This window comes from Myotis nattereri (assembly GCF_964212035.1).
Source record: "Myotis nattereri genome assembly, chromosome: 13".
In the NCBI taxonomy this organism is placed as follows: Eukaryota; Metazoa; Chordata; class Mammalia; order Chiroptera; family Vespertilionidae; genus Myotis; species Myotis nattereri.
The window spans coordinates 20,916,653-20,943,205 of NC_138088.1; the positions used below are offsets into that span (position 1 = coordinate 20,916,653).

The 26,553-nt window shown below is 40.7% G+C and overlaps 1 protein-coding gene across 1 annotated transcript; it reads right to left on the reverse strand.

Annotated features, from left to right (window-relative positions):
• Nucleotides 1-1,227: 1,227 nt before the first annotated feature.
• Nucleotides 1,228-25,894, reverse strand: DDX21 (DExD-box helicase 21). Its single transcript, XM_081104729.1, has 15 exons — nucleotides 25,716-25,894; nucleotides 23,295-23,834; nucleotides 21,061-21,136; nucleotides 20,262-20,440; nucleotides 18,020-18,137; nucleotides 17,142-17,327; nucleotides 15,776-15,921; nucleotides 14,950-15,099; nucleotides 13,987-14,148; nucleotides 11,150-11,269; nucleotides 10,047-10,120; nucleotides 8,268-8,427; nucleotides 7,189-7,323; nucleotides 4,790-4,834; nucleotides 1,228-3,959 (listed from the first exon to the last, which is right to left on the reverse strand). Exons 1-15 carry the CDS (start codon nucleotides 25,800-25,802, stop codon nucleotides 3,693-3,695), a joined length of 2,445 nt encoding a protein of 814 aa, XP_080960855.1. The 5' UTR covers nucleotides 25,803-25,894; the 3' UTR covers nucleotides 1,228-3,692.
• Between the last annotated feature and the right edge of the window lie 659 nt (nucleotides 25,895-26,553).

Consider the following 26,553-nt stretch of genomic DNA (forward strand, 5'->3'; position numbering starts at 1 on the left):
TTAAGAAAATATGTTTTCATTGGTTTTTAGAGGGAGAGCAAGGGAGAGATAGAAACATCAACGAGAGCCACACTGACATAGCTGAGTGGTTGAGCGTCTACCTATGAACCATGTCACGGTTTGACTCCTGGTCAGGGCACATGCCCAGGTTGCAGGCTCGATCCCGAGTGTGGGGCAAGCAGGAGGCAGCCAATCAATGATTCTCTCTGACCACTGATGTTTCTATATATCTCTCTCTCCCTTCCTCTCTGAAATCAGTAAGAAAAACTATATTTTTTTAAAAATCAATTTTTCAGTCTATAATTAATCTGGGATTTAGTGTAAAGATTAAGTTAGAATTCTAGAAGAAAATGAAACTTTTACTAGTATAACCTTGGGGGTGGGGAATACTTTTCTAAGCATAAGATATAGCCAGAAATGATAAAAGATTGATAGTTACAATTGCATAAAAACTTTGTCAAAACATCCCACACAATTAAAAGACAAAAAAATTTTCAAGAGTATTTGCTACATACAATCACTACTAATAAACAAAGAACTTATCAACAAGAGGCAGACACCAGTAGAAAAAAAGACAAATATATAGGGTAATTTTTAATGCTAATTGTCAATAAATAGGAAATATTACCCCCCACTCAATTAAGAGATTGAAATAAAAATGGTATTTTGTACCTAGCAAACTGACAAAAGGAAGCCAAAATCCAGGGCCCCCTTGATGTGGGGAAACAGGTTCTCATTCATTGTAGGGTGGAACTGTAAACTGGTACCGCATCAACAAGCAACTTGCACCAGAGCTTAATAAACGTTCACTTTGACCCCGAAATTCCTTTAGAAGATTTGTCCTAAACTGACAATCAGACAAGTAGGCAAAGATTTACACGAGGGTAAATCTTAGGGTTGTGTACAATAGAGAAAACTTACAAATAACCAACATGGCCATCTAAATATACAGTGAGATAATATGTAGTCTCAAAATGTCATACATCTATACTTTCTGAAGTGTGCACTACATGTTGAGGCAGGGAGAGCAACTCACAAAATTGAATGAAAATGGTTCCAATTTTGTACATGAATTCCTGGAAGAGATGCTCACAAAAATGTTAGATATGAGGTGACTGTTATGTTTTTTCTTCTATGTTTGAACTTTTATACGCACCATTTATTTTTAAAATAAAAATTTCAAGCTATTTTCAATTTTAGGAAAAAAGTCACCAAAAACATAAAAAGTACTAATACCTTTATTATGGCATAAAGCAATATTTTATACATTAACGCAATTTTATAATAAAAACATTTTATGTACAATTGTAAAGAAACCACTGCATAGATAACACCAATGTAAAAATGGGCTGGCTTTTAAAAGTTCATTGAGTTCATAAATTGGAAAATATTTTCTCTGTAGAAAATAGTAAAAGTGGTAACATTCCCCAGGCTAGCGCAAAAGCCCATTTCAACCGAGCAGTAGCTGAATTATACATTTATAAATATAGTTTGAATTCTAGGATCCAGAAGAGACTTTAGTTTCATTTACTAAAACAGCCATAGCCATGCTTTCCTTAAAATTAAGTTGTGTAAAGTGAAATATCCAATAATTTCCCCCTTATTCTTGATTTAGGTATGATTATTTTTCTTTAGGCTAATCCACATCAAGGTTTTAATAAAGGACAAGTACTATGTCCTTTTAATCTGCTTGATAAAGTACCCGTTTCTATCTAAACTATGAAATGTTTTATTTCTTATTAATTATAATCCACAAGGCACATGAGTTCTCTGTCACCAAACACCTTCCCCTAAATTCCTGTGGCTTGACAGGTAGCCACGAGGAACAGGAGGAAAAGTGGTAACACTGACAAGTGGATCAAGAAATAAAACTGAGAACTGAGAAACATCCGGTCAGGATTCAAAGAGAGAACTGAAGCCCAAATAGAAAAAGGACATAGCCTGGAGAATCAGGGGTGAGTTGGCTATCTGAGCCCCTTATTGCAAAGTGATCAAGTAAAAGGCAGTTAGATACAAAGACACTACTAAGTGAGAAAAGCCAAGTCCTAGAAAGAGTTCAGTTATCCAAAATAACTAAATGAAAACAAGACAGGCCATGTAGTTTAACTTCTCCCGTCATAGTTTATTCCCTGAGATTCCCAGTACAGATTTTCTAGGAATGAAGGCGAGAAGACAATGCCATTCTTAAGCTCCTGGACCATGCAGGTTTCTCAGAGAAGTAATATTTGAGAACTCAGTTAACTATCTGGCCAGAGGCTATGTCACGTTCTCAAATTCCCTCAAAGCAACAACTTAAAATAATCACATAGCTTGTCTTTAAAACCTCCCAATGGAGTAGCAGTTTAATAAAGATTCCTATACTATGGCTATAGGAATAGGCTTTTTTGAGAAACTAAACCAGATCATTCTACCTAAAAATTCCAGTTTGCCCATTAGACATTAACTGCCAGAAACATTAATGACCCATTAAGTTTCTACCGATTAAAGATACTTTATCTTCACTTGCTCTTCTCTTTGCTCTTAACAGATGTTTCCTTCTTGCATATGAAAAGTATTTTCAGTGGCTTTGTTTTGTTTTGATTTTTCAGCAATGCAAATCTCTGCCCCCTATTCCCTTAATTCCTTCTTGGTAAATAGGAAGTGTAATACACTGTCACCAAGCCCCATATATCCAACCTCCTTACTTATGAAGAAAGTTATGGAGCCATCTCATACATTTAGAATTCCTTAGAGACACTTGCTCTCTATTAAAACCATTTTGTTATATATAGAGATATATAGATGTATAAAATCTATGAAGAATTCACTGAAGCACAAATCACTCTATATTGAGAAGCTAAAAATGTATCAAAGTGCACAAAATGATGGCTAATCTACATACTGTCTCCTATCATATGTATCACTATCCTCCAAATCTATAGCATAGGCTGGCATAAACACTATTACATCCAAGCTGTTTGAAATCTTGCTTCAAAACATCGCTCAGTGTTAATTCTCAGAAGACGTGTTACAGGATCACAGGAGGAATCATTAGGAGGTGGCTGAAGAATGCCAATTACAGAAGAAAGCGCTTCTCAGAGACTATTGCATTCTGCATAGGTACTTAAGGGAAGAACACTATTCAGAGATACTTTAAAGCAGCGGTTCTCAACCTGTGGGTCGCGACCCCTTTGGGGGTCGAATGACCCTTTCACAGGGGTTGCCTAAGACCATCGGAAAACACATATATAATTACAGATTATTTTTGTGATTAATCACTATGCTTTAATTATGTTCAATTTGTAACAATGAAATTGGGGGTCACCACAACATGAGGAACTGTATTAAAGGCTCGGGGCATTAGGAAGGTTGAGAACCACTGCTTTAAAGTATAAAGACTGGTCAACTTAAAAGTATAGGCAGATACATCCTTGACTTTATCTTATAATATATAAAAAATGCATTAGAATAAAATGCAATGAATTCATATACCTTTTCAAAAGGAAAACCTGATACAGAAGTAGCAATAAAGTTATAAATGACAATCAGATGAAGTGATTTACATGAAGCTTATCTCTCTGGGAGAGATGGGCCAGGGCAAGTGGTCAGGAAGGAAACACAATGTGCTTTTAACTTTGCATGGGAAAAAAAAGTTCAGTTCCATGTTGCCAAACATAGTTCTGTTTTGCCATATAAATCGTCTACTTCAATTACTAACCAAACGCTTTACTGAAACTCCGTTTCTGGCCTTTGTTCTGGAATCTGTTATTTCTGTTGCCACCGCCTGATCGCTGTCCCCTGAAGTTTCTATTTCCGTCCCGCTGTCCCCTGAAGTTTCTGCTTCCGTCCCGCTGTCCCCGGAAGCCTCGATTGCCTTCCCGCTGTCCCCTGAAGCTTCGGAATCCTTCCCGCGGCCCTTCCAGCTCCGGTTGCTCCGTGGCCACAGAGAGTTGCCAGCGCCGGGAATCATGCCATTTTTCCTGTTGAGAGATGCTTTTGTTTTTTCCTCTTTTATTTTTACTGAATTTGGTTTAAAAAGACACGAGAAAGACATTTTTTGCCCTTTCTCAAAGAGAAAAACTAGATTGATAACCTAAGTGCGTAAAAGGTCACTGGTCAAAAATACTAACCTTCATGGCCCAAAAGCCAGAGTCACTAAAGGGTGGAAAAATAACTTTCACTATAAAAAGTACCCTCAAAGCCTGGCCAGCAAGGCTCAGTGGTTGAGCAGCAACCAAAGAACCGGGAGGTAATGGTTCGATGCCCCGTCAAGGCACATGCCCAGGTTGCAGGCTGATCCCCAAGAGGCAGCTGATCAACGATTCTCTCTCATCATTGATGTCTCTACCTTTCTCTCTCTCTCCTTTCTCTCTGAAATCAATAAAAATATATTTTTAAAAAAGAGAGAGAAGTAGCCTCATAGTATAGCATCATCACAGTATCATTTATTCAATTCAATTACTATAGGTATCCAAAGCTCTCAGGCAGTAAAACATAAATATACCTTGTACAAACATGTTTCTCACAGCAGTAGTGAATAAAGAAAGATATAGAAATTAAAAAAGTTTATGTCAACCTCATGTAACATATATAGGGGAGTCTGGATATACTCTGTAGGAAAAAAAAAACAAGCAGGCTGACCAAGAAAATATATCAGAATAAAATGTTAGGAGAGAAAAATCCTAAACTTCTTAATTGTCTTTTAGTGAAGGGCCTAGAGCTATTGTTTCCTTTCTATTATTCTGTATTTTCAATAACAAACATTCTACAATTTAGATATGTTAACTTCAAAATCCAAGAAAAAGAATACCTGTATTCCTGTGACTGCTTCAGTACGGACATCAAAGCAAACACCCTAGAAATCAAAACAAAAGCAGTTAATCCAGCCTTTGACCTGAATTATAAAATGCACATTAAGTAATACACTGAATAACCAGGTATTGTTTTTTTTAAAAAGAAGATATTTTTAAAAAATGGAATATCACATTTCGCATTAAGATATTTAAAAATTGTATAACCAGCAAATACTGTTTATAAATGGCCTCTTTTTTGCCATCAATAAGGTTCTGAAATGCTTCTTGTGTCCTTTATTTTTATTATCTCTTTATAGCTTTTCATATTTCTTGTTATTTAATAAGATAATAATGGACAGGAAAACTCTGGAAGGGATAAATATTATGTACCTAAGCAAGATATTTTAAATGCTTGAAAAAAAATTAAATGCATAGTTTGGAGTGTACTAGACTTTTTTCTTTTAAGTGTCCACAGAAATGAAGCCATGGAAAGTAATAAATTTGTCATTATCGAGTCAAAAAAAAGTATTAATTTAAGGTAAACTTTAGACGAAGACCAACACACTACACTGTACCTCTCAAAGCACAATAGCAAAAGGCTGAGATATATATATATATATGACTCAAAAACTATTTAGAACTGAGTAGAGGTCATTCTTGGCTATCGCACTGTGCTCATCCTCAAGTCACTATTAGCTACATTTATGGCTGAGGAAACAGAAGACTGGATAGGCTGACTGGCCTAGGGCCCCACAGCTGGTAAGTAGAGTAGGTTTGAGAACTCTGCTCAGTATGGCTCCAAAACTTATAGTCTGAAACACTGCCTTTCATCAGAAAGATTGTCAACTATTCAAGATGGCCGAACTAAAGCAGAAAAATAAATGATCTACGATTAATCTAGTTTTTTTATAATTCAGCCTCCTATGAAGTTTTCTAAAAAATTAAATTGAGGACACTATATTTGATAATAAACAGACATTATCTCCAATTAAGTCCTGTTTCTTGGTACCCATTTTTTATACTATATTCAAACTACCCCTGCAACTGACACAGGCACCCCTCCCCACTGGTTGGTTGTGATTGCAACATTTTATGAGGAACAGCCCTTCTACCCAACAATTTACCCAGGTATAATCACAGGCAGCATCAGGTACTGACAGATTTTGTCATTTGTGGTAATGTTCATTTACATGTTTACTAAGTATTCAATGACAGGCTCTCACTGGGTACAGACAGAACTAGAAAACAGTCTTTGCCCTTGAGTAGATTATACTGTTCTTGAGGCTCTCAGCCAGCAAGCACAGCAAGTAAAATTTACCGGAATAAAGGTATGCCCTAAGAACTCTGCAGGACAGAAACAGATGCCCCCAACGCTGCTTATGGCCAGGGAAAGCTTCACAGGGAGATTAGAGCTAAGCCAGTCACAAAGGACACCATGAAGAAAGAAATATTATAAATACTGGGTCCATGCATGTAGGATGAGAAAAAACAAGGCGTGCTTGGCATTGCTGGAGTGGAGGAGGGTGCTGTGGTGAGGAGGCAGAGATGAAGGTGGTGACGGGGGCAGGCGCCAGCTCATACAGGATCTTATCCTCCATGGGAAAGTTTAGACTTCATCCCACACATTATATGGAGTTAGAGATAACCAACGTGGTCGGACATGAAATGAGTTGAAAATAAACCTCATTTGGTTCACCAGGCCAAGTATAGTCCATGTACCCTGGAAACCTGAGATCTGTAGGGGGTTCCACAAAGTCAAAATTATTTTCATAAGAATACTGAAATGTCATCTGCCCTTTTCACTCTCATTCTTTCCCAAGGGTGCAGTGGAGTTTCCCAGACCCCACATGACATGTGATGATGCTCTGAGGACTAACTGAACATGATATTCTTGTTTTAGAGTCCCAGTTTTAACTTAATATGGAAAATAGCACTAGATGTAACCCATATGAACAAAAGCTTTTCGGTATCCCCAACATTTATTAAGAATGTAAAGGGGTCATGAGACCAAAATGTTTGAGAATTACTGTGCTGATCCGTGTCATTAACTGAGAGCAGGACTCAGGAGAAAGAACACCACTTTTGGAAGGCAAGATTTTAAATTTTGAATGTGAATTAAAGAATTTGTATTTGTTTTAAGTTGCTTAATAATAAACTCCATCTTAGTGGAGATGTCAGGGAAGCAGCTGGATCTTCAAGTCCAGCACTGGAGGCAGGCGGTTCAGGATCCATACGGATGGGGGGTAGGTGTCCGTGACTAAGTGGAGCTGAGGGTCATGGATGGCACTGCCCAGAGAAAACTAGAGAGTGAACATATGCAGCCGCCCCGAGATCAGGGAGAAACCCCCACACAGTGCGTTATGGCCGCGGAAAGCCACTGAAGCAAGGTCACAACAGGGGTCCCAGCCTTCCTTACCTCCTTTCCCTTGAGAAAGACCATTCCCTTCACTTTGGAATCAATATCCTCACCCAGTTGCTCTTTAAGTTCTTTCCAAGCATAGCTAATGTTTGGCATTTCAATTGAGCACTTCAAGACCATGGTCACAAAGCCCTATGGAGGAAAGGGGAACAAAATTAAAGTCTTAAAAGCAAACCTAGCTGATAAATACCTGCCCTCATGTTTCTAAAATATTTCTGGAAAAGTTCTCCCTAAAAGGATATGCTGCCTCCCACCCCCCACCAACCATACAAATAGGTACAAGTAAAACTGAGGAACCCTGAGTAAGATTGGTGGATTGTGCCGAAGTCAATAACCCCATTGTGGCATTATAGTTTTGCAAACTGTTAACACTGGGAGAAACTGGGCAAAGTGTACAGGGAGCTCACTATATTATCTCTTATAACAACCTGTGAACCTATAGTTACCTCAAAATTTAAAAAAAGAAACCGAAAAGCATACACCTTCTAAAGTTTCTAGGTATGCTGGACAAATGTATTATGTACATTTATGTATGTGTGTATTTTAGGAATTTCAAGTTTTGAGATACAATTCACATAACCACAAAATTCACCATTTTAAAGTGTACCATTCAGGGGTTTTTAGTAAGTTCACAAAATTTGCAAACATCAACCTATCTAAAATTCCAGAACACTTCATCACCCTAAAAAGAATCCCTATGCCCATTAGCAGTCACGGCCATTTCCTCCCTTTTCAGGGACACTGGCAACCAATAATCTGCTTTATGTCTCGAAGGGTTTGTTTATATACATCTGCCTTCAAGCAAAAATTAAAACAACTGGGTCGTCAACAACATTGTAATAACTATGTATGATGCCAGATGGGTACTGGAATTACTAGAATACTTTGTGGAGTATGTGACTATTTAACTGCTATGCTGTGCATCTGAAACTAATACAAAATAAACTGAATGTTAACTGTAATTGAAAAATAAAATAAATAAAAAGTTGAAACAATTGGGAAGTTTAAAGGGAACACTTTCAAATCCTGCTCCAACTCCCAATTATAACGCATCAGGTATCTGACAGGGACCTTACCGCCTCTGAGTTGATCAAGGAGCGCTGGTCTACAGATGTGGCACCTGAAATATGGGCCAGAGCTGCCGCCAGGGCTTCCACGGCTCCCTTCTCCTCTATCAGTTTCTCGGCTGACTGCTTAAAGTGACTAATAGCAGTGGGAGGAACAGAATCCAAAAACCTATAGTGTGATTGAGAATATATTCGTTAGAAGGATAGAAGTGGACAGATTTCATTTTCTTAATGTATCTTCGTTGTCAAAAGTATTACAAATGTCTCCCCTTTTTCCCCATTGACACCCTCCACCCTGTACCTGCCTGACAGATTTCATTTTCAAGACATCTCAAGTAACTATATATATATATACACATATATATATATACACATATATATATGTGTATATATATATATAGCCTAAAATTCCATTACATTTCATCACCCTAAAAAGAATCCCTATGCCCATTAGCAAATATACATAATTGATTTTAGAGAGATAGAGATAGAAACATCGATGAGAGAGAACATCAATTGGCTGCCTTCTGCAAGCCTCGTAATGGGGATCGAGCCAGCAACTCATGCATGTGCCCTGACCAGGAATCAAACTATGACCCCCTGGTTCACAGGCCAACACTCAACCACTGTGCAACACCAGCTGGGCTAAATTAGTAACTTTCTAACGAGGTCTAACACATCATTTTGATGCAAAGCATGTAATCATCACATTTCTGTGGTAATAAATTCATTCCTTTGATTTTATCTAGTTCTAACCACCAAAACAAAATGTCTTATCCTAAGAAAATAGTAAGATATTAAGATGTTCATCACGGTGTTATAAAAAAAAACTTAACAATTTTAAAATGTGCATCAATAAAGCATGTGTTACTTTTAGAATCAGGAAATACTTCAACTATTTCCATTCTGAAATAAAAGAGAAAAAAAAAAAGACTCTCAAATCAAGTTAAAAATGATACATGCCTTTACGAGACTATACATTTATCTTGGTGATAATAAATGTCACATCTCAAATTTGAAAAAGATCGTCCACAAGGACGAATAGGCTACGTGAGGCAGCCTCATTTGGCGGGCCTGTCCCGCTCAAGACCATCTCCCATACCCCACCATCACCATCTTTGTCTCTTTTCTCCTTCCCGACATTTCACCCCAAATTTTCTTAACTGGTGTCATAAGAAACCCTGTTTGCAGAATGTTTAAAGAAAGACATGCTAAAAATACGTTTGAAAAATGCTGAGTTAAATTCTTTTCATTTGCAGAACTTTCCCCAGCTATTAATGTGCTAATATCTAGTATTTCTTTTTATCATGAACTCCTCTTGTTTATTTTTTTTAAATTGATTTCAGGGAGAGCAAGAGAGAGAGAGGGAGGGAGAGAAACATCGATCAGCTGCCTCCTGCTCAAGCCCTGACCAGAAATTGAACCCACCACACCTCTTGGTATAGGAGATGACAATCCACCAACTGAGCCACACTGGCCACAGCTTATGTTTTTTATTGATTTTAGAGTGAGAGGAAGAGAGAGAAACATCAATCAGTTGCCTCCTGTATGCACCCTGACCAGTGATTGAACCTGTGACCTTTCAGTATATGGGATGATACTCTAACCAACTGAGCCACACCAGCCAGGGCCTCCTATTTTTCAAAAAACCATGTCACGTGCCCTGGTGGGTGTGGCTCCGTTGGCTGAGCACTGTCCTGTGCACTGAGAGGTTGCTGGTTCAATTCCCGGTCAGGTCACACGCCTGAGTTTCGAGCTCAATCCCCACAGCAGTGGCAGGGAACATACCTGATGGCATCTTTGCTGGAAGCTTTTATTATCTCTGTTGCAGAAGGAACACCTATTCGTTTAAATTTAATTCCCTACAAGAAAATGAACTATAGTTTAATATACAACATGGCCATTAACTATTTTCTTTGAGATTGGTAATCCTCTAATCTTTTTTTTCCCTCTAATCTTTTATATTTACCAAACATATTACATATTTATAAGAAAAACTTTTTGAGAATGGTTTTAGATTTACAAAGAGTTCCTATATATCATGCACCAAGTTTTCTTATTGTTATTACTGTGGCACATTTATCCCAACTAAGAAACCCAACTGCTGCTTTACCATTAACTCCAGAGTTCATCAGAATGTCACTAGTTTTTCTATTAGTATTCTTTCCGTTCCAATATCCAATCCAGGAAACTACATTACATCGAATCGTCATGTCTTCTTAGTCTCCTCTGATCTGTGGCAGTTTATGTTTCCTTGTTGTTCATGACCCGGACAGTTTTAAGGAGTCCTGACCAGGTATTCTGCAGACTGTCCCTCAATTCAGCTATCTGATACTTTTCACATGCTTAGACGGGGTCATGGGTTTTTGGGAAAGAAGACCAGAGGTGAAAGCTGCCTCATCATACTGGATCAGGGGTACATGCTTATCTGTCAACTATGATCAACTGCCAGGCAACATTTGCCTGCTATTGGCACTGTAATTGCCCCTTGCCCCACCACCCCTACCATTTTCTTTGTAAGCGAGTCACTAAGAGCAGTCTACCCTGGAGGAGGAAGTACCAATTTCCGTATAGAAGCATTCCTACAACCCCCTAATCTAGCCTTAAATATTTCTGATGTGTTCTCATGGTCTGAAAGCTGCCTTTCTAACATAAAACACCCATTATAATTATTAAATATGAAAACAAAACCACTGCTTTCAAATGCCAAGTATTTCAAAACGGGCCTTATATTGTAGGACAATGTATAAAATATGTATCTAACAAACTCTGAGTCATGGCCACACACTGGAAATACAACTAATTTCAAGTTAATAAAAACTGGGTAAAGAAACCAAAGGCCGACTTTAGAACTCCACATTTGTTGAATAAGGCTAAGAAAATAGTTTTACCGCTTTTTGCTCCACTTGCGCTAACTGATATTCTTCCTTGTGCTGATAAAAGCAGATGCAAATCCCAGTCCTTCCAGCTCTACCTGTTCGCCCAGAACGATGAATGTAGGATTCCACATCCTATTGAAGTAAAATACAAGAGTGATAACAACAAAAAATAGACAAGGACCTGAGCAGTCTACACAGAGGCAAGAGTGGAGGTAAATATGCCGGGGTTATGAGGGAAGAGGTTCCTTAGCATTTCAATTCATATTAAAGTATTATCGAAATAAGCTAACAAACAAAACAGAAACAGACTCGTAGATACAGAGAACAGACTGACAGCTGTCACAGGGGAGGGTGGAGGGGGACTGGGTGAAAAGGGTGAAGGGATTAAGAAAAAAAAAGACAAAACCTCATAGACAATAGTACCAGAGGGAAAGGGGGGAGGGGGAGAAGGGGGAAAGGGGATAATTGTGGATGGAAGGAGGCTTGACTTGGGTGGTGAACATACAATATACAGATGATGTATTACAGAACTGTACCCCCGAAACCTATGAAATTTTACTAATGTCATCCCAATAAAACCAATTTAAAAAAAAAAAAATGTAAAGCCCTGGCCAGGTAGCTCAATTTGTTAAGCAGAACCCCAAACATGCCAAGGTTGTGGGTGCAATCCCCAGTCAGGGAACATACCAGAAGCAACCAATAGCCCGGCCTGTGTGGCTGTTATTGAACTTCGAACCACGAATCAAGAAGTTGCTGGTTCAATTCCATTGGGGCACATGCCCAGGTTGTGGGCTGGGTCCCCCGTAGAAAGCATGCAGGAGGCAGCTGATCAATGTTTCTCTCTCTAAAGATTAAAAAACATGTATGTGTGTATGTGTACCAATTTCCTTACAGAAGCACTCCTACAACCCCCTAATCTATCCTGTGTGTATGTGTATGTATGTATATATATATACACGCATTCATGAAGCATTCTGAGAAAAAATATATTAAAAAATGAAGCAACCAATGAACACGAATAGGTAGAACAGCCAGTCAATGTTTCTCTCTCCCCCTTCCTCTCTCCATCTAAAATCAATTTTTAAAATATGAAAGTACTGTGACAATTTTTCAAAACCTCTAGACCAGCCATGGGCAAACTACGGCCCGCAGGCCGGATCCTGAAATGAATAAAACTAAAAAAAAAAAAAAAAAAAAAAAAAGACCGTACCCTTTTATGTAATGATGTTTACTTTGAATTTATATTAGTTCACACAAACACTCCATCCATGCTTTTGTTCCAGCCCTCCGGTCCAGTTTAAGAACCCATTGTGGCCCTCGAGTCAAAAAGTTTGCCCACCCCTGCTCTAGACCAATGGTCCTTGTCCCATGGACACGTCTGCACAAAGCACCATCTAAACAGTGCTGTCCGACAGAACCGTATGTAATTTCAATCTGTAATTTTCTAGTAACCACACTAAAAAGTAAAAATTAAAAGGTTAAATTAATTTTAATATTAACTCGATATACCCAAAAGTTTTATCACTTCAATATGCTACCTATTTAAAACAAGTTATCAAAATGAGATAGATATTTTGCATTCTTTTCTCATGTCTTCAAAATCCAGTGCATAGTAATCAAAAGTTTAAAATAAGAAATATTCCAGCCAAAACCGGTTTGGCTCAGTGGATAGAGCGTCGGTCTGCAGACTGAAAGGTCCCAGGTTCGATTCCGGTCAAGGGCATGTACCTGGGTTGCGGGCACATCCCCAGTGGGAGATGTGCAGGAGGCAGCTGATCGATGTTTCTCATCGATGTTTCTAACTCTCTATCTCTCTCCCTTCCTCTCTGTAAAAAATCAATAAAATATATTTAAAAAAAAAAAAAAGAAAGAAAGAAACATTCCAACCTGTGTTTTACTCTTATAGCACATGTCAGACTAGGTGCATTTCAAGTGTATTCCACAACCCCAGTGGCTGTGGCTATCAATTGGACAGCACAGGTCTGCAGGCTCATTTAAACAATATCTATGCCACACACTTACGGGACTTCCTTCATAAGAATTGATCACTTGTGCCCTATCCATTGCTCAGGCAATGGATAGAGCATCAGCCTGTGCGAACTGAAGGGTCCCAGGTTCAATTCCGGCCAAGGGCACATGGATGGGTTGCGGGCTCGATCCCCAGTAGGGAACATGCAGGAGGCAGCCAATCAATGATTCTCTCTCATTGATGTTTCTATCTCCTTCTCCCTTCCTCTCTGAAATCAATAAATAGTAAAAAAATAAATAAATAAAAAGAATTGATCACTTGTGATCACAGTAATCAGGTATTTTTTCCATCCTTTAATCCTGAGGGATTTGCCAGTTTGAGGGGAGGTGAAGTGATATGATAGTAACAGGCTCCTTCAGGCCGTCTTTTATTAATTTCAAGTACTGTCCACACCACGTAAATTGTGCTTCAGGGTCCTCCCTTATAGGTTCCATTCTCCCAAAAAAACCCCCAGTATTTTAGCCATGGAAACTGCTAACTACAAGCTTCTTCTCCCTTCTCTATTTTCTAGCTCATGAATTTATCCATCCTGCCGCCACCCCATCTAAATCCTACCCATGTTCAAAAGTCCAGTTCAAAATTGCACCACCTCCACGTAGCCTTCCAGGGCTGACCCTCTAACCAGAAATTATGTTTCCTACCTCTGGCCAGTGATCACACTTGCACTCAACTGTCAGTTCTCAGGGGAGAGCCTCATAATAAATTTTAAATCACCCCTAGCATTCAAGACACGGCTTTTATTAATCAAATGAAAGTAACGATACAACTTCCATTTTTAGTACCCAAAAGAAACAACAAAACAAAAATATAAAACACTTACCTTTGGTGGAGAACATTGTATAACCAGATCAACCTCAGGGATGTCTAATCCACGTGCAGCAACGTTGGTTGCAACCATAACTCCAAAATCACCATTTCTAAAACCTTTCAGGGTGATTTCCCTTTGCTTCTGTGGGATGTCTCCGTGTAATGACTGGGCATCCTGCCAAAGATATAAGCTAGCATAAGAATCCAGATCCAACAATACGGGTACTTTTTTACATCACCAATGAGGCCTGTCAAAGAGATTCATATTTTGGTGCTACTTCTACTGAAAATAATACGAAGTGGGAAGAAAATATGTGCCTTACATGGACAAGCTTCAAAACTACTTCCAATCTTTGGTCATTAAATCAAATGCACCCACCTATATTTAAAAGGTACAGAACACCAGGTAAGAGTGACCAAATCTATTAGCTGGTGTAACTTTGGGTTTAAGCCACTTTTTCCTCATCTCTGAGATGAGACTGACAGGTTAGGTGAGCTCTAACATGTATACTCTATTAATTAAAAGATGATTTGTCTGCCCAGTCGGCATGGCTCAGTGGTTGAGCATCAATCTATGAACCAGGAGGTCATGGTTAGATTCCTGGTCAGGGTATATGCCCAGGTTTTGGCCTCAATCCCCAGTATGGGTTGTGCAGGAGGCAGCCAATCAATGATTCTCTCTCATCATTGATGTTTCTATCTCTCTCTCCCTTTCCCTTCCTCTCTGAAATCAATCCTATGTAATAAAGAGTTAATATGCTAACTAGACCAAACAGCCGAACGACCGTCCGGATGACATTCTGGACAGCCGTCTGGATGACCTTCCAGATGAAGCCGGGGCAGTGAGGACCAGCCAAGGCAGCCGGGACTGCAAGGGCCGAGCCCCTTGCACAAATTTCGTGCATCGGGCCTCTAGTAAAAATATGAAAAGTAAAAGATGCTTCCTCCCTAAAGGAAAGGGAGAGGAAGGACCAACCTGCTTCATGGACGTATTCTGAGACAACTCCTGGGCTTCTTTCTTGGTTTCACAGAAGATGATAGTGCGCCCGTGAAATCCACTGTACACTCGGATCACATCCCCAATAACTGCTGCTCTTTGAGTCCAGTGGCACTTGATAGCCAGATGCTTAAAAGAGAGGGGAAAAGGTCAATTTCATAAACATACCTAGAACCTGAAATCACCTGTTCACCACTAAGGTGCTAGAAGCAGTAGTTAAGCCCACCTAGAGCAGACTATACCACTGTTTAGAAAAAAAACTAAACCATGAAAGCAGAGGGCTCCTTCCATTTCTCCAAAGAGCATCTGACTTCTTTACTTTCTGACGTAAACCATGAAAATGTAGGAAAAGAAATAGCATTTAGATTCCTACAGGAAACCAAACAACAAGAAAAACGTTTCTATGTTTTGTTCTTTCATCCACTGAAAAATGCAATCAGTAGTCAGTTACATGTCTACTCCTTGGGTGAAATAAATTCAGGTAGGTACCTGACCCTAAGATGAAAACAGCTTCAACACAAAGCACTAGATCTCTCCTCTGCCCTCTAGTGTTTAAAGCCTAGGGGTAATTTCTGTTTAGATCATTCAGACAGATTTAGGTTCCAAAAAAATTATGAAATCAAACTACCAGAAAATGAACTTAGAAAACACAGATACCATATATGTCTTTACTTGGCTTTTCACATGGATTTGTGTTTATCTAGAAAAAGACTTCGTATTTGCCAATCTTAAAACTATCAAAATCAGACAGGAAAAAATGATATACAACTTATTACTAATTCTAGCAACTAAATGAATCATTTACCTCCACAGTTATTGCTGCTTTCTGAGTCCTTTTACCAATCAGGTCCACCTGTTCATATGTAGGCTTCATGTATTTCTTAGCAACATTATATACCCAATGAGGGCAAGTTGCAGAAAAAAGCAGTGTCTGGGGATTGTCTTCTGAATCTTTGGGGGTAAAAAAGTTAGTATGAATAACCCAAACAAGCCTACATAGTATTCCACCTAACCCAATTCTTCTAGGCTCCATTAACACTCTACAGCAACCACTAGGCCAAGCCAGGCATTAAGACACAAAAATGAAAGACACAGGTTACCAACAGGCAAATAAATACTGCCTAAATAATTTATGTAAAGCATCCTTAAAATAGCCCTAGCTGGTTTGGCTCAGTGGACAGAGTGTCGGCCTGTGGACCGAAGGGTCCCAGGTTTGATTCCGGGCAAGGGCACATGTCCGGGTTGTGGGATCAATCCCCAGTAGGGGGTGTGCAGGAGAGAGCCAATCAATGATTCTCTCTCATCATTTATGTTTCTATCTCTCTCTCCCTCTCCCTTCCTCTCTGAAATCAGTAAAAATATCTTTTTTAAAAAAGAATCCTTGAAATAGCAAAAGGACTTGAAACTTATTTTCTTTCTGACCATTGGCCTTTATGAACCACAAGGAAAATCTGTCCATTCTAACAAATCCTACCAAGTGAAAAACACCCTGGGGTGGGATGTGGGGGCGGACTAGGTCAATGGGGGGGGGGGGGGGGGACGTATGTAATACTTTCAACAATAAAGATTTAAAAAAAAAAAAAAAACACAAGACACCAATTCATTGCACTTTCATATATTTCAAATGGCAGTGTAAGCTCATAGAACCCTTTTTGAGAGCAACTTGACGATAACTATTGAGGAGCATGAACATTCATATCATTCAACTCAGTAATTTCACTTCTGGAAATCTATCCTAAAAAACTAATTCCAAACACTGTGGTATAAAAGGAAGCTATCTGCACAAAAAATGTTTGTAAGCAGAATTTATATTATCTAAAAATTAAAACACATACATGGAATTAAATCATGGCACAACCACTTCGCGGACTACTGTGCCCAATCTGTATATGCACAGTGGGGTTACATTAATGCACACACACATACTTACATGCAATAGCACAAAGTCAGGAAGAAATGTACCAAAAGTCAAGTACACCGAACTGGTAGATAGGAAATTCTCCTTACTTTCTCAAATTTCCCCCAATTCTGATAAATCGTGAATTATTTTTAATTCAAGTTTTCCTGAATAAAGTAAGTAACTTCCCAATTTCCTAAAGCTTCATTTAACTCTTAGAAAACTACTTAATCACCACTCTTCTTATCCCTTTTATCAATTCCTTGGAGTTTACCTTTCTTGTACGCCACACTTAAAATCTCTTCCACTTGGTCAGCAAACCCCATATCCAGCATCTGGTCCACTTCATCCAGGACAACATGCTTAAGTTTGGTGAGCTCTAGCTTGCCATTCTGCAGGTGGTCTTTGATTCGACCTGGCGTCCCAACCAGGATGTCAATCCCATTCCGCATACGTTCAACTATAGAGAACATAACGATAAGATACGCTTGGTTTTTAAGTCCTTTTATTAGGCTGGGGTACCAATCACAAATATTTTTACTCTAAAATTTTTACCAACTACAAGGTAATATGCTAAGGATTGAAGATAAAGATACCAAGACATGCCTAGACAGTTTGCTCAGTGGTTAGAGCGTCAGCCCTTAGACTGAAGGGTGGTGGGTTCCATTCACAGTCAGGGTACATGCCCGGGTTGCGGGCTCCATCCCCTGTGGGGGGTGTGTGCAAGAGGCAGTCAATCGATGATGTTTCTCTCGCATCCATGTTTCTATCTCTCTATCCCTCTCCCTTCCTCTCTCTCTCTCTAAAGAAAAAAAAAATCAATAAAAACCTATTATAAAAAAGGGGGGGGGTGGAGTAACCTTCAATTCCGAGTTTCTAGTTCCAAGGGCCCAACTGGACTCTGTCCTTGGGGTTCAGTAAGATACCTTTACAGCCTTTAGATAAACATACGTAATACAAAAGTCCTGAGGAGGATACACAGGATTTGACACATCATTAGGCAGGACCGTGTTACTGACCAACTTTAAACAATAACAACAAAGAAAACCACCAGATGATTAGACCAGGTAAAGCCGGATGTCAAGGTCGGATCTAACCGGGGGATCCAACAATGAATGGCATTTTCCTTTCCTCACTTTTGAATTTACTTACTTTGACCTCCATAGGGAGTTCCACCATAAAAACAAGCCACTGACAACTTTTTTGTGATGTCGCTGAAGTCTCTGCTTACTTGATTTGCCAATTCCCTTGTGGGTGTAAGAACCAGTACCTGAAAAGAAAAAACTAAATTTAATTCGTAACAAGTATTTTCAAAACATGTGCTTTGTAATGCGCTGTGTGTGTGGAAGGATAATATAGTTTCCAACAAGCCTACTCAGAAGAAACCACTGTGATCTCCCCAATCAGAAGAGAAGTAGTTGCCCAAAGGTATGGTGCTCCAGGAGCTGCACGGAGCAGGCTGAGCAGCTGGGGCGATGTTCTTGGAGCTGCTGGTACTTAAAGAACAGCACGCCAGGAAAGGAACAACACCGCTAATAACATTAGCTAATATTTGTGCTTTTACTGTGCCTCAGGCTCTACTAAATGCTTAATATGCAATATTCTCATTCAATTCTCACAAGGTATTCACCTATAATCTCTACAATGATACACAAGAGATTTCTAAAACCAAAGGCTAAGAGGAGGCTGAGCCTGGATTTAAGAGTCAGGCTCCAGCCCTAGCTGTTTTAGTTCAGTGGATAGAGCGTCGGCCTGCGGACCAAAGGGTCCCAGGTTTGATTCTGGTTAAGGGCATGTACGGGTGTTGCAGGCTCCTCCCCGGCCTGGGCCCTTGTCAGGGCTCGTGCAGGAGACAACCAATTGATGTGCTTCTCTCACATCAATGTTTCTATCTTTCCCCTCTACTGTGGTCGCGACCCCTTTGGCAGTCGAACGACCCTCTCACAGGGGTCGCCTAAGACCATCCTGCATATCAGATATTTACATTATGATTCATAACAGTAGCAACATTACAGTTATGAAGTAGCAACGAAAATAATTTTATGGTTGGGTCACAACATGAGGAACTGTATTTAAAGGGCCAGAAGGTTGAGAACCACTGCAAAATCAATGAAAAAATATCCTCGGGCAAGTATTAACAAAAAAATAAATAATAAATAAAAGAGCCTGGCTCCAAAACCTGTGACCTGAACCTAAGGCAGGACCAACATGATGAGGGACTTTGAACCCTGGAGCAGTCTTTGATCCAGCAGGACACACAACATGAAACCACTACAGATCCTCCAGTAAGGTAACAACCTGACACAAATAGGATTTAAGAGCAACAACCCAATACATTCATCCAACAGATATTACTGAATATCCACTATGTGCCAGATGGTATTCTAGGTGCCAGAATAATTCATTTACTGCTGTATTTGTTAACAGCAGTAAACAAATAAATTAATGAGACGGAAGCATGGTCACAAAAGGCCAGTAAACAAGTGAGGTGGGGCCAGAAATTCAGGTACAAGAACCTCCAGCCAATGTGACAACACAGGCATTTTAGTGCAGTAGGGTGGCTGGCTTCTTCACCTCTCTGCGTGTCGCTCCTTCCACTCATGCATCGCTACTAAAAACGGTTTCCCGCCCTGGCCAGGTAGGTCAGTTGCTTAGAGCATCATCCTGATATGCCCAGGTTGTGGGTTCAATCCCAGTCAGGGCACATATAAGAATCAAACAATGAATGCATAAATAAGTGGAACAACAAATGGATGTTTCTGTCTATATATACATAGCTCTCCCTAAAATCAATCAATAAATAAAAATGCCTGTGTCTTTAAAAATAAAAAAATAAATGCTTTTTCCACTTCAAGTAAAAATGACAGACACTTGACCAAACCCGTGAGCCCTGGGGACAATCTAACAGTTTGACAGAAACATTGTGAACATTAATAAATAATACAGGTGGTCACAACCATGGGATGGATAACAATATTTAAATATATAGGATTTGTGGCCAACACTATAAAAATTTTTTTTAATTGATTTGAGAGAGAGGAAGGGAGGAAGGGGGAAGGGAGAGAGGGAGAGTTGGGGAAGGAGACAGAGAAAGGGGGTGGGGGGGTTGCTTCACTTATATATGCCTTCATTGGTTGCTTCTTGTATGTGACCTGACCAGAGAGCTAACCTGCAACCCTGGCGTACTGGGATGATGCTCCAATCAACTGAGCTGCCTGTCCAGGGCTGTGGCCAACACTTTAAAAGAATTATCCAGGTTTACCTGCAGATAGATATACAGTAAATACCCAAAAAAGGCTTTAAGGAGAACCCTATACAAAACAGTAGGGTTGTAAACAATGCCCAAGAGATGTCTGCCGTGAGAATTTGGAGGCCCTGGTGGCGTCTGAGTTACCTGAGGGGCACGGCCTCTCTTCCGGTCATGTAGTTCCGCCAGCAGCTTCTCAATCAAAGGGATGGCAAAGGAGAAAGTCTTCCCAGTTCCTGTCCGCGCCTGTGCAATTAAGTCTTTTCCACTATACACATGGTGAAATGTCTTCGCTTGTATAGGAAACAGGAAGGTCACCCCACGGGCTGTAAACAGATTAACCGTGTTACTGACATTGCAGTTCTTCAAGTATCAGCCTCATGGGAGGAGGAATTCTACCTTCTCAACATCTACAAATTCAGGTTCAGATATATTCTAGTGGTGAAGAAGCTATTTGACTGAAAAATATCAATATACTTTAAAGCACCGAATTACAGTCAATATTTATTATTTTAAGAGTTTAAGTTGCTTGTCATGAAATGTCATCCACAGGTCAGTATAAGGTGAGAAGCAGATGCTTTGCAGTCCAAGTCCAGACTGTGCAACACCTGGTTCAGAAAACACCCAGCTGGGCATCTGTGACCACCTGGCTCATGCACAGGCACGTCGCTAAGGTGAATCCTAAGCCAGGCTGGTGTCATTAACCTAGAGATACCTCAACAAGTGGAAGAGGATAAAAAAAGGAAAATATTACACTTCTGAATAAATGTTAACCACCTGTTTAAGAGCCAACAAAGGCCATCACTAGTGTAGTCCTACGTTGTACATATAGATCTACTTCATTATACGGCTGCACATAGGAACACATCCTAGTTCCTCTCAACAAATATGGTGGAGTGCTTCCAAATAATATGTTCTAATTTATACAATAGTCTAAGAATATTACCTTTGAGAAGTTTAATAGTTTCTTCAGATATGGGGAAATTAGAGAAAGCGCCTTCTTTTTGTTCCGCAGGTATTTCCTATCAAGTAAAGGGCCACAGAAAGAAATCAGTAACTTTACCCCTGCAGGTTAATACAGAGAAGCCTTCTGAGAAAGAAACCAAAGAACCTATTCTAACATACCTTTCTCAATCAACCCAAAAGACACAAAAACCTTATGGGTAAATGAAGGTCTGAAAAGGAAATAATCGCCCTAACTGGTTTGGCTCAGTGGATAGAGCATCAGCCTGCGGACTGAAGGGTCCCAGGTTCGATTCTGGTCAAGGGCATGTAACTTGGTTTCGGGCACATTCCCAGTAGGGGGTGTGCAGGAGGCAGCTGATCGATGTTTCTGACTATCTCTCTCCCTTTCTCTCTGTAGAAAATCAATAAAAATATATTTTATTTTTTATTTTTATTTTTTTAAATATATATTTTATTGATTTTTCACAGAGAGGAAGGGAGAGAGACAGAGAGTCAGAAACATCGATGAGAGAGAATCATCGATCAGCTGCCCCCTGCACATCTCCCACTGGGGATATGCCCGCAACCCAGGCACATGCCCCCGACCGGAATCGAACCCGGGACCTCTCAGTCCGCAGGCCGACGCTCTATCCACTGAGCCAAACCGGTTTCGGCTAAAAATATATTTTAAAAATAAAATACAAAAAAATAAAAAGGAAATAATCTGTAAAACCCTAGAAGAAAAATCTGTAGCAAATATATACCATACATACACTATGTATGGCTAGTGAAGGCAGGATCAGTCTCAACTAAGAACTATTCCATAGCCATTCCAAACAACTACGCGGTTGCACAGGTCTTAGCCCTTTTCCACAGCAACGTCTCTCATACATCCACAGGAAATAAGGACCAAACAGTGGCATTGATAGTAAAAATCCGAATGCCCAACAAATTGGAAAAAATAAAATGCCCAATAATTATGTGAATTTCTAAAAATTTAAGTGATGGATTATGTAACCATTAAGAATATTTAATGGATTATGAATATTTAGCCAACCGGTTTGGCTCAGTGGATAGAGCGTTGGCCTTCGGACTCAAGGGTCCCAGGTTTGATTCTGGCCAAGGGCATGTACCTTGGTTGTGGGCACATCCCTGGTAGGGCGTGTGCAGGAGGCAGCTGATCAATGTTTCTCTCTCATCGATGTTTCTAACTCTCTATCCCTCTCCCTTCCTCTCTGTAAAAAAAATCAATAAAACGTATTAAAAAAAAGAATATTTAATATTTTTACTTAATAAATAATTAAAATAAATTATTTAACAAGTGGGGGAAATGCTTATATAAAAGTGGAAAAGCCCTAACTGGTTTGGCTCAGTGGATAGAGCATCGGCCTGCGGACTCAAGGGTCCCAGGTTCGATTCTGGTCAAGGGCATGTACCTGGGTTGCGGTCACATCCCCAGTGGGGAGTGTGCAGGAGGCAGCTGATCGATGTTTCTCTCTCATCGATGTTTCTAACTCTCTATCTCTCTCCCTTCCTCTCTGTAAAAAAAATCAATAAAAATATATTTTAAAAAAAAAAAGTGGAAAAGTCTGGATACAATACTGCATACAGTACAATCCTAATCTGATTAAAAAGATAATCCCATATATAAAGTACAGCAAGGAAATACCAAAATCAACAGGTTACTTCTGTACCTGAAAAGTGCTTAATATTCACTGAATTACTGAATGCAAAAATTCTAAGGAAACTTTTAAAAATAAATTTCTATATTTCCTAAATTCTCTAGATCACATATTATTTTTAATAATCAAAAAAATTCTTAAATGTTGATCATGCCCTACAAACACAAGATGTTTATAAAATTAGGACATTCCTGAGATTCTGAAAGCAGTCAGAATTAGCTTCCAAGCAGATTTATTCACCCTGTTCAACTCAAGTTAGTTAACAGCCTAAACAGAGACTTACAATCCTACTTAATCTTGGTTAGTGAAACCCCTAAGAGAAGGAGGGCCTGTTCACATGACTACATCCCTCCTGTTGATTTCTGACTTACAAATAAGCTGCCAGCGTCTGGAGAGATTTTCCCCAAACTTAGATCTGCTTACTTGCAAGGAGCCATTCTGACTCTAGGCTCAACAGACCCCATGAAGCGCTAACAAATCAAATTTCCTCCATTGTTAAGTATGTAGTGATTACTTACTTATTTATCTGAAATCATACATATCTCATCCTTACCTGCTCCAACTCACTGTTACTTTCTTCACTGGCAGCTTCATTGGAGTTAGAGTCAAGTCCAGAATGAGAGAATCCATTCTTTAGTTTGGGGCTTTTCTCCCCAATTTCTCCATTCATTTCCTTTTCTTTCTTTATCTTCTTGGGTTTAGGAGCATCCACTTCTTCAGAAGGCTCCTCACTTTTTTTTACTTTTTTGGTTTTAGAGGAAACTTTCTTTTCCACAGACTCCTTTGGTTTTTTTACACTTTTGTTTTTAGGAGAAATCACATCATCTTGAGATGGCTCCTCGATCTTTTTAGACTTTTTGGATTTAACTTCATCTTGAGATGGCTCCTCGATCTTTTTTGCCTTTTTGGATTTAACTTCATCTTGAGATGGCTCCTCGATCTTTTTTGCCTTTTTGGATTTAGGAGAATTCATGTCGACCTCAGAAGGCTCTGCTTTCTTTTTAACTTTTCTAGCTTTGGGGGAAATGGCTTCTTCCTTTTCTTCTGCTGCCTCTTCAGTCTTATTAGATTTTGGCTTCTCTTTTTTACTTTTCTAAAAAAAAAAAAAATCAATAAAGAAAATGCAAACACTGCACAAAGCATCTGATACACATCAATTCAGGATTACTTCTAGATTATACAATTATGAAGAACACAATTTGAGGGCATTTTTCAACATTTGTACTTCCACCTTGCAGTAAGGCAAAAATCAAACTATGCTTCCTAGTACTATTAGCTATATGAAGATAAGTCTACAGCAATAACGTCATTAGCTTGGAAGAGAATGCTTCTTAGTAACTACTCAATTCATGTTAGTCCAAAAGTTGTAAAATCAAATTTTCACGAAGTATTTCGGGTGGCTCATGGGATGCTCCCACGGGCTCTAAACTAAATACACTATAGCAAGTGACCAAGTAAAGCAGTTTAATTCTGATAAAAGTAATAAGGCCATATATGTGCATGGATGGAATAGAGACTCTTCTTTCCTAGAATGCATGTACAGGTAAATGAATTTACAGAGAAACTTCATGAACCAAAAAGCTATAAAAACTCATAATCTATCACCCCATGTGTAAAAAAGACGAACCTCATTTAAAGAAGATGTGGGGGTGAAGCACAAGTTACAAGGGGCTGGAATGCGTGAAGCCTCAAAACCAAATCAGACTATGGCTCCTACCTGAAACGTCTGACCCTCTCCAACGCTTCCCATTACTGAAACCTTCATTACTCAGTATTACTGCACACCATCAGGCAGCTGTTGGAGCCTGTTAAAACCTCTCCGACAGAGCCCCAGCAATCTCACAAGTACGGAGCTGAACTCTGCCTCCCTAGAACTTGAGGTGTGGCCTCTCGAATCTTGGATGAGGGTAATCCCTCCAACATGACCGTCCCTCAGACATAAGGAAAACAGCCTGTTCCCCCGCCCCCTCTCCACGACTTCAGAGTTTTCATCCCTTGGTTCCACCAAATCAGAGTGGATTTCCCATCCCCGTGGTCTCCTTCGGAATATAACGGAGTTCGGACGTGTCCCTCCTAATCTGAGATCCCACAACTGACCACGGCCACGGAGGCAGGGAAAGTAGAGCAGTGAGTGTCCGCCCCACCTGGGAAGGCGCGTCTGTGCCCCCTCGGCTTCCTGCAAGGCCAGAAGACTGCTGTTGTAAAAGCGCCCCATCCAAAAGTCCCGGAAACAGCAAGAAAAGATCTAAGTCGTCTACAAGTTCTGGGACAAACTTTGGTCCCACTGACCTCAGAACAGACCCGGTCACAATTCAATCACTATCTAAATAAGTTAACAACAAGGAGGCAGGCCGCTGTCAAAGGAACAGGAGAACTGCACCCCGCCGGCCACTCTCAAAAATACGGTGCACAGTTAGCACCACAACAGGGCTTTGCATTCCAGCGGGCGATCTGGTCGCTCACATTAAGAGGAACTGATGTGCAGAACTACAGTTCCGAAGGGCTGCTCACCGGAAACGATGCCTCCCCGAGTAGGACGAAAGCGTCTCCGCTGACGCCGCCCACGTGTGCAGGTGGGTGAAATTCTCGCTCGTCTAAAGCGGCCATCCCTACCTTGACTTGACTTACAGTTCTCTCCGCGCACGCACCGGCCGGGAGTCAGGTCTGAGCTTGAGCCAAAACCTGGGGACCTAACCGCCCAACTCAGTGCCCCGGGTGCGGGGCACCCAGGTTCCGGGACCACGTGGGACACCTGGCGCTCCCCGCAGTCCCGACCCGTCCCGGCCTCGGCCAGGACTCCCGCCGCGCGCCCACCGCCCACGGGAAACGCTACTCCCAGGCGCCCCTTGGCCGACACCCACGCGGGTCTCCCGACCAGCCGGGTCCGCGCCGCGCTCCCAGCCGGCGCACCCTCCCCTCCCGCACCCCGGCCACGCGTCCTGCCGAGCCCCAGCCCCTCCGCCCTCGGTGGCACCTTCTCATTTTGTTTCCTCGGTGTCTCCACTTTTCCCATGGCCGCGTCTGATTCCAAGTCTGCGTCACTAAGGAGTTTCCCCGGCATCGTTCAGCACGAGCGGTGCAGGCCTGCCGAGCTCGTCCACCGCGTGGAAAGGAAGAGACAGCCTTACCCGATTGGTCCACCCAGCTTCCGTCACTTCCTGTAGCAAAGCGTTTCCCCCGGAAGGAGAAAGCCCCAGGGAGGCGGGGCCCCACGTGCCGGTTCCAAGCACCGGCTGCTCAGCGCCTGGGCGTGGTGAATTGATTGCTGGCGGCATCTAGAGTAGGAGGTACCTACTGTAGGCTAGAACTGGAAGGAGCACAAAGGTTGGCTTTGTATTTTTTTAATATATATATTAACATATTTTTATTGATTTCAGAGATGAAGGGAGAGGAGAAAGAGAGATAGAAACATCAATGATGAGAGAGCTGCCTCCAGCACAACCCCTGGGGGGGCGGGGGGGTCAAGCCCACAACCCAGGCATGTGCCCTTGACTAGAATCGAACCCAGGACCCTTAAGTCCGCAGGCCGATGCTCTATCCACTGAGCCAAACCAGCCTTAATATATATTTTTTAATATATTTTTATTGATTTCAGAGAGAGAGAGAGGGAAAGAGAGAAACATCAATGATGAAAATCATTGATCAGCTGCCTCCTGCACGCTCCACAGTGGGGATTGAGCCCACAACCCAGGCATGTGCCCTTGATCGGAATTGAATCTGGGAACCCTTCAGTCTGCAGTCCCACGCTCTATCCACTGAGCTAAACCAGCTAGGGCTTTTAAAGTATTTTTATTGACTTCAGAGAGGGAGAG

What these genes read in the sequence shown, in the direction of transcription:
- DDX21 (XM_081104729.1), bottom strand. Translation starts at nt 25,802, where the DNA reads ATGCCGGGGAAACTCCTTAGTGACGCAGACTTGGAATCAGACGCGGCC. An exon ending in AGAGAGGCCGTGCCCCTCAG is followed by an intron (nt 18,138 to 20,261) that starts GTAACTCAGACG and finishes TTTTCTTTTCAG; the next exon opens with GTACTGGTTCTTACACCCAC. An exon ending in TCTTTCTCAAGGGAAAGGAG is followed by an intron (nt 4,835 to 7,188) that starts GTAAGGAAGGCT and finishes TTTGATTTCTAG; the next exon opens with GGTGTTTGCTTTGATGTCCG.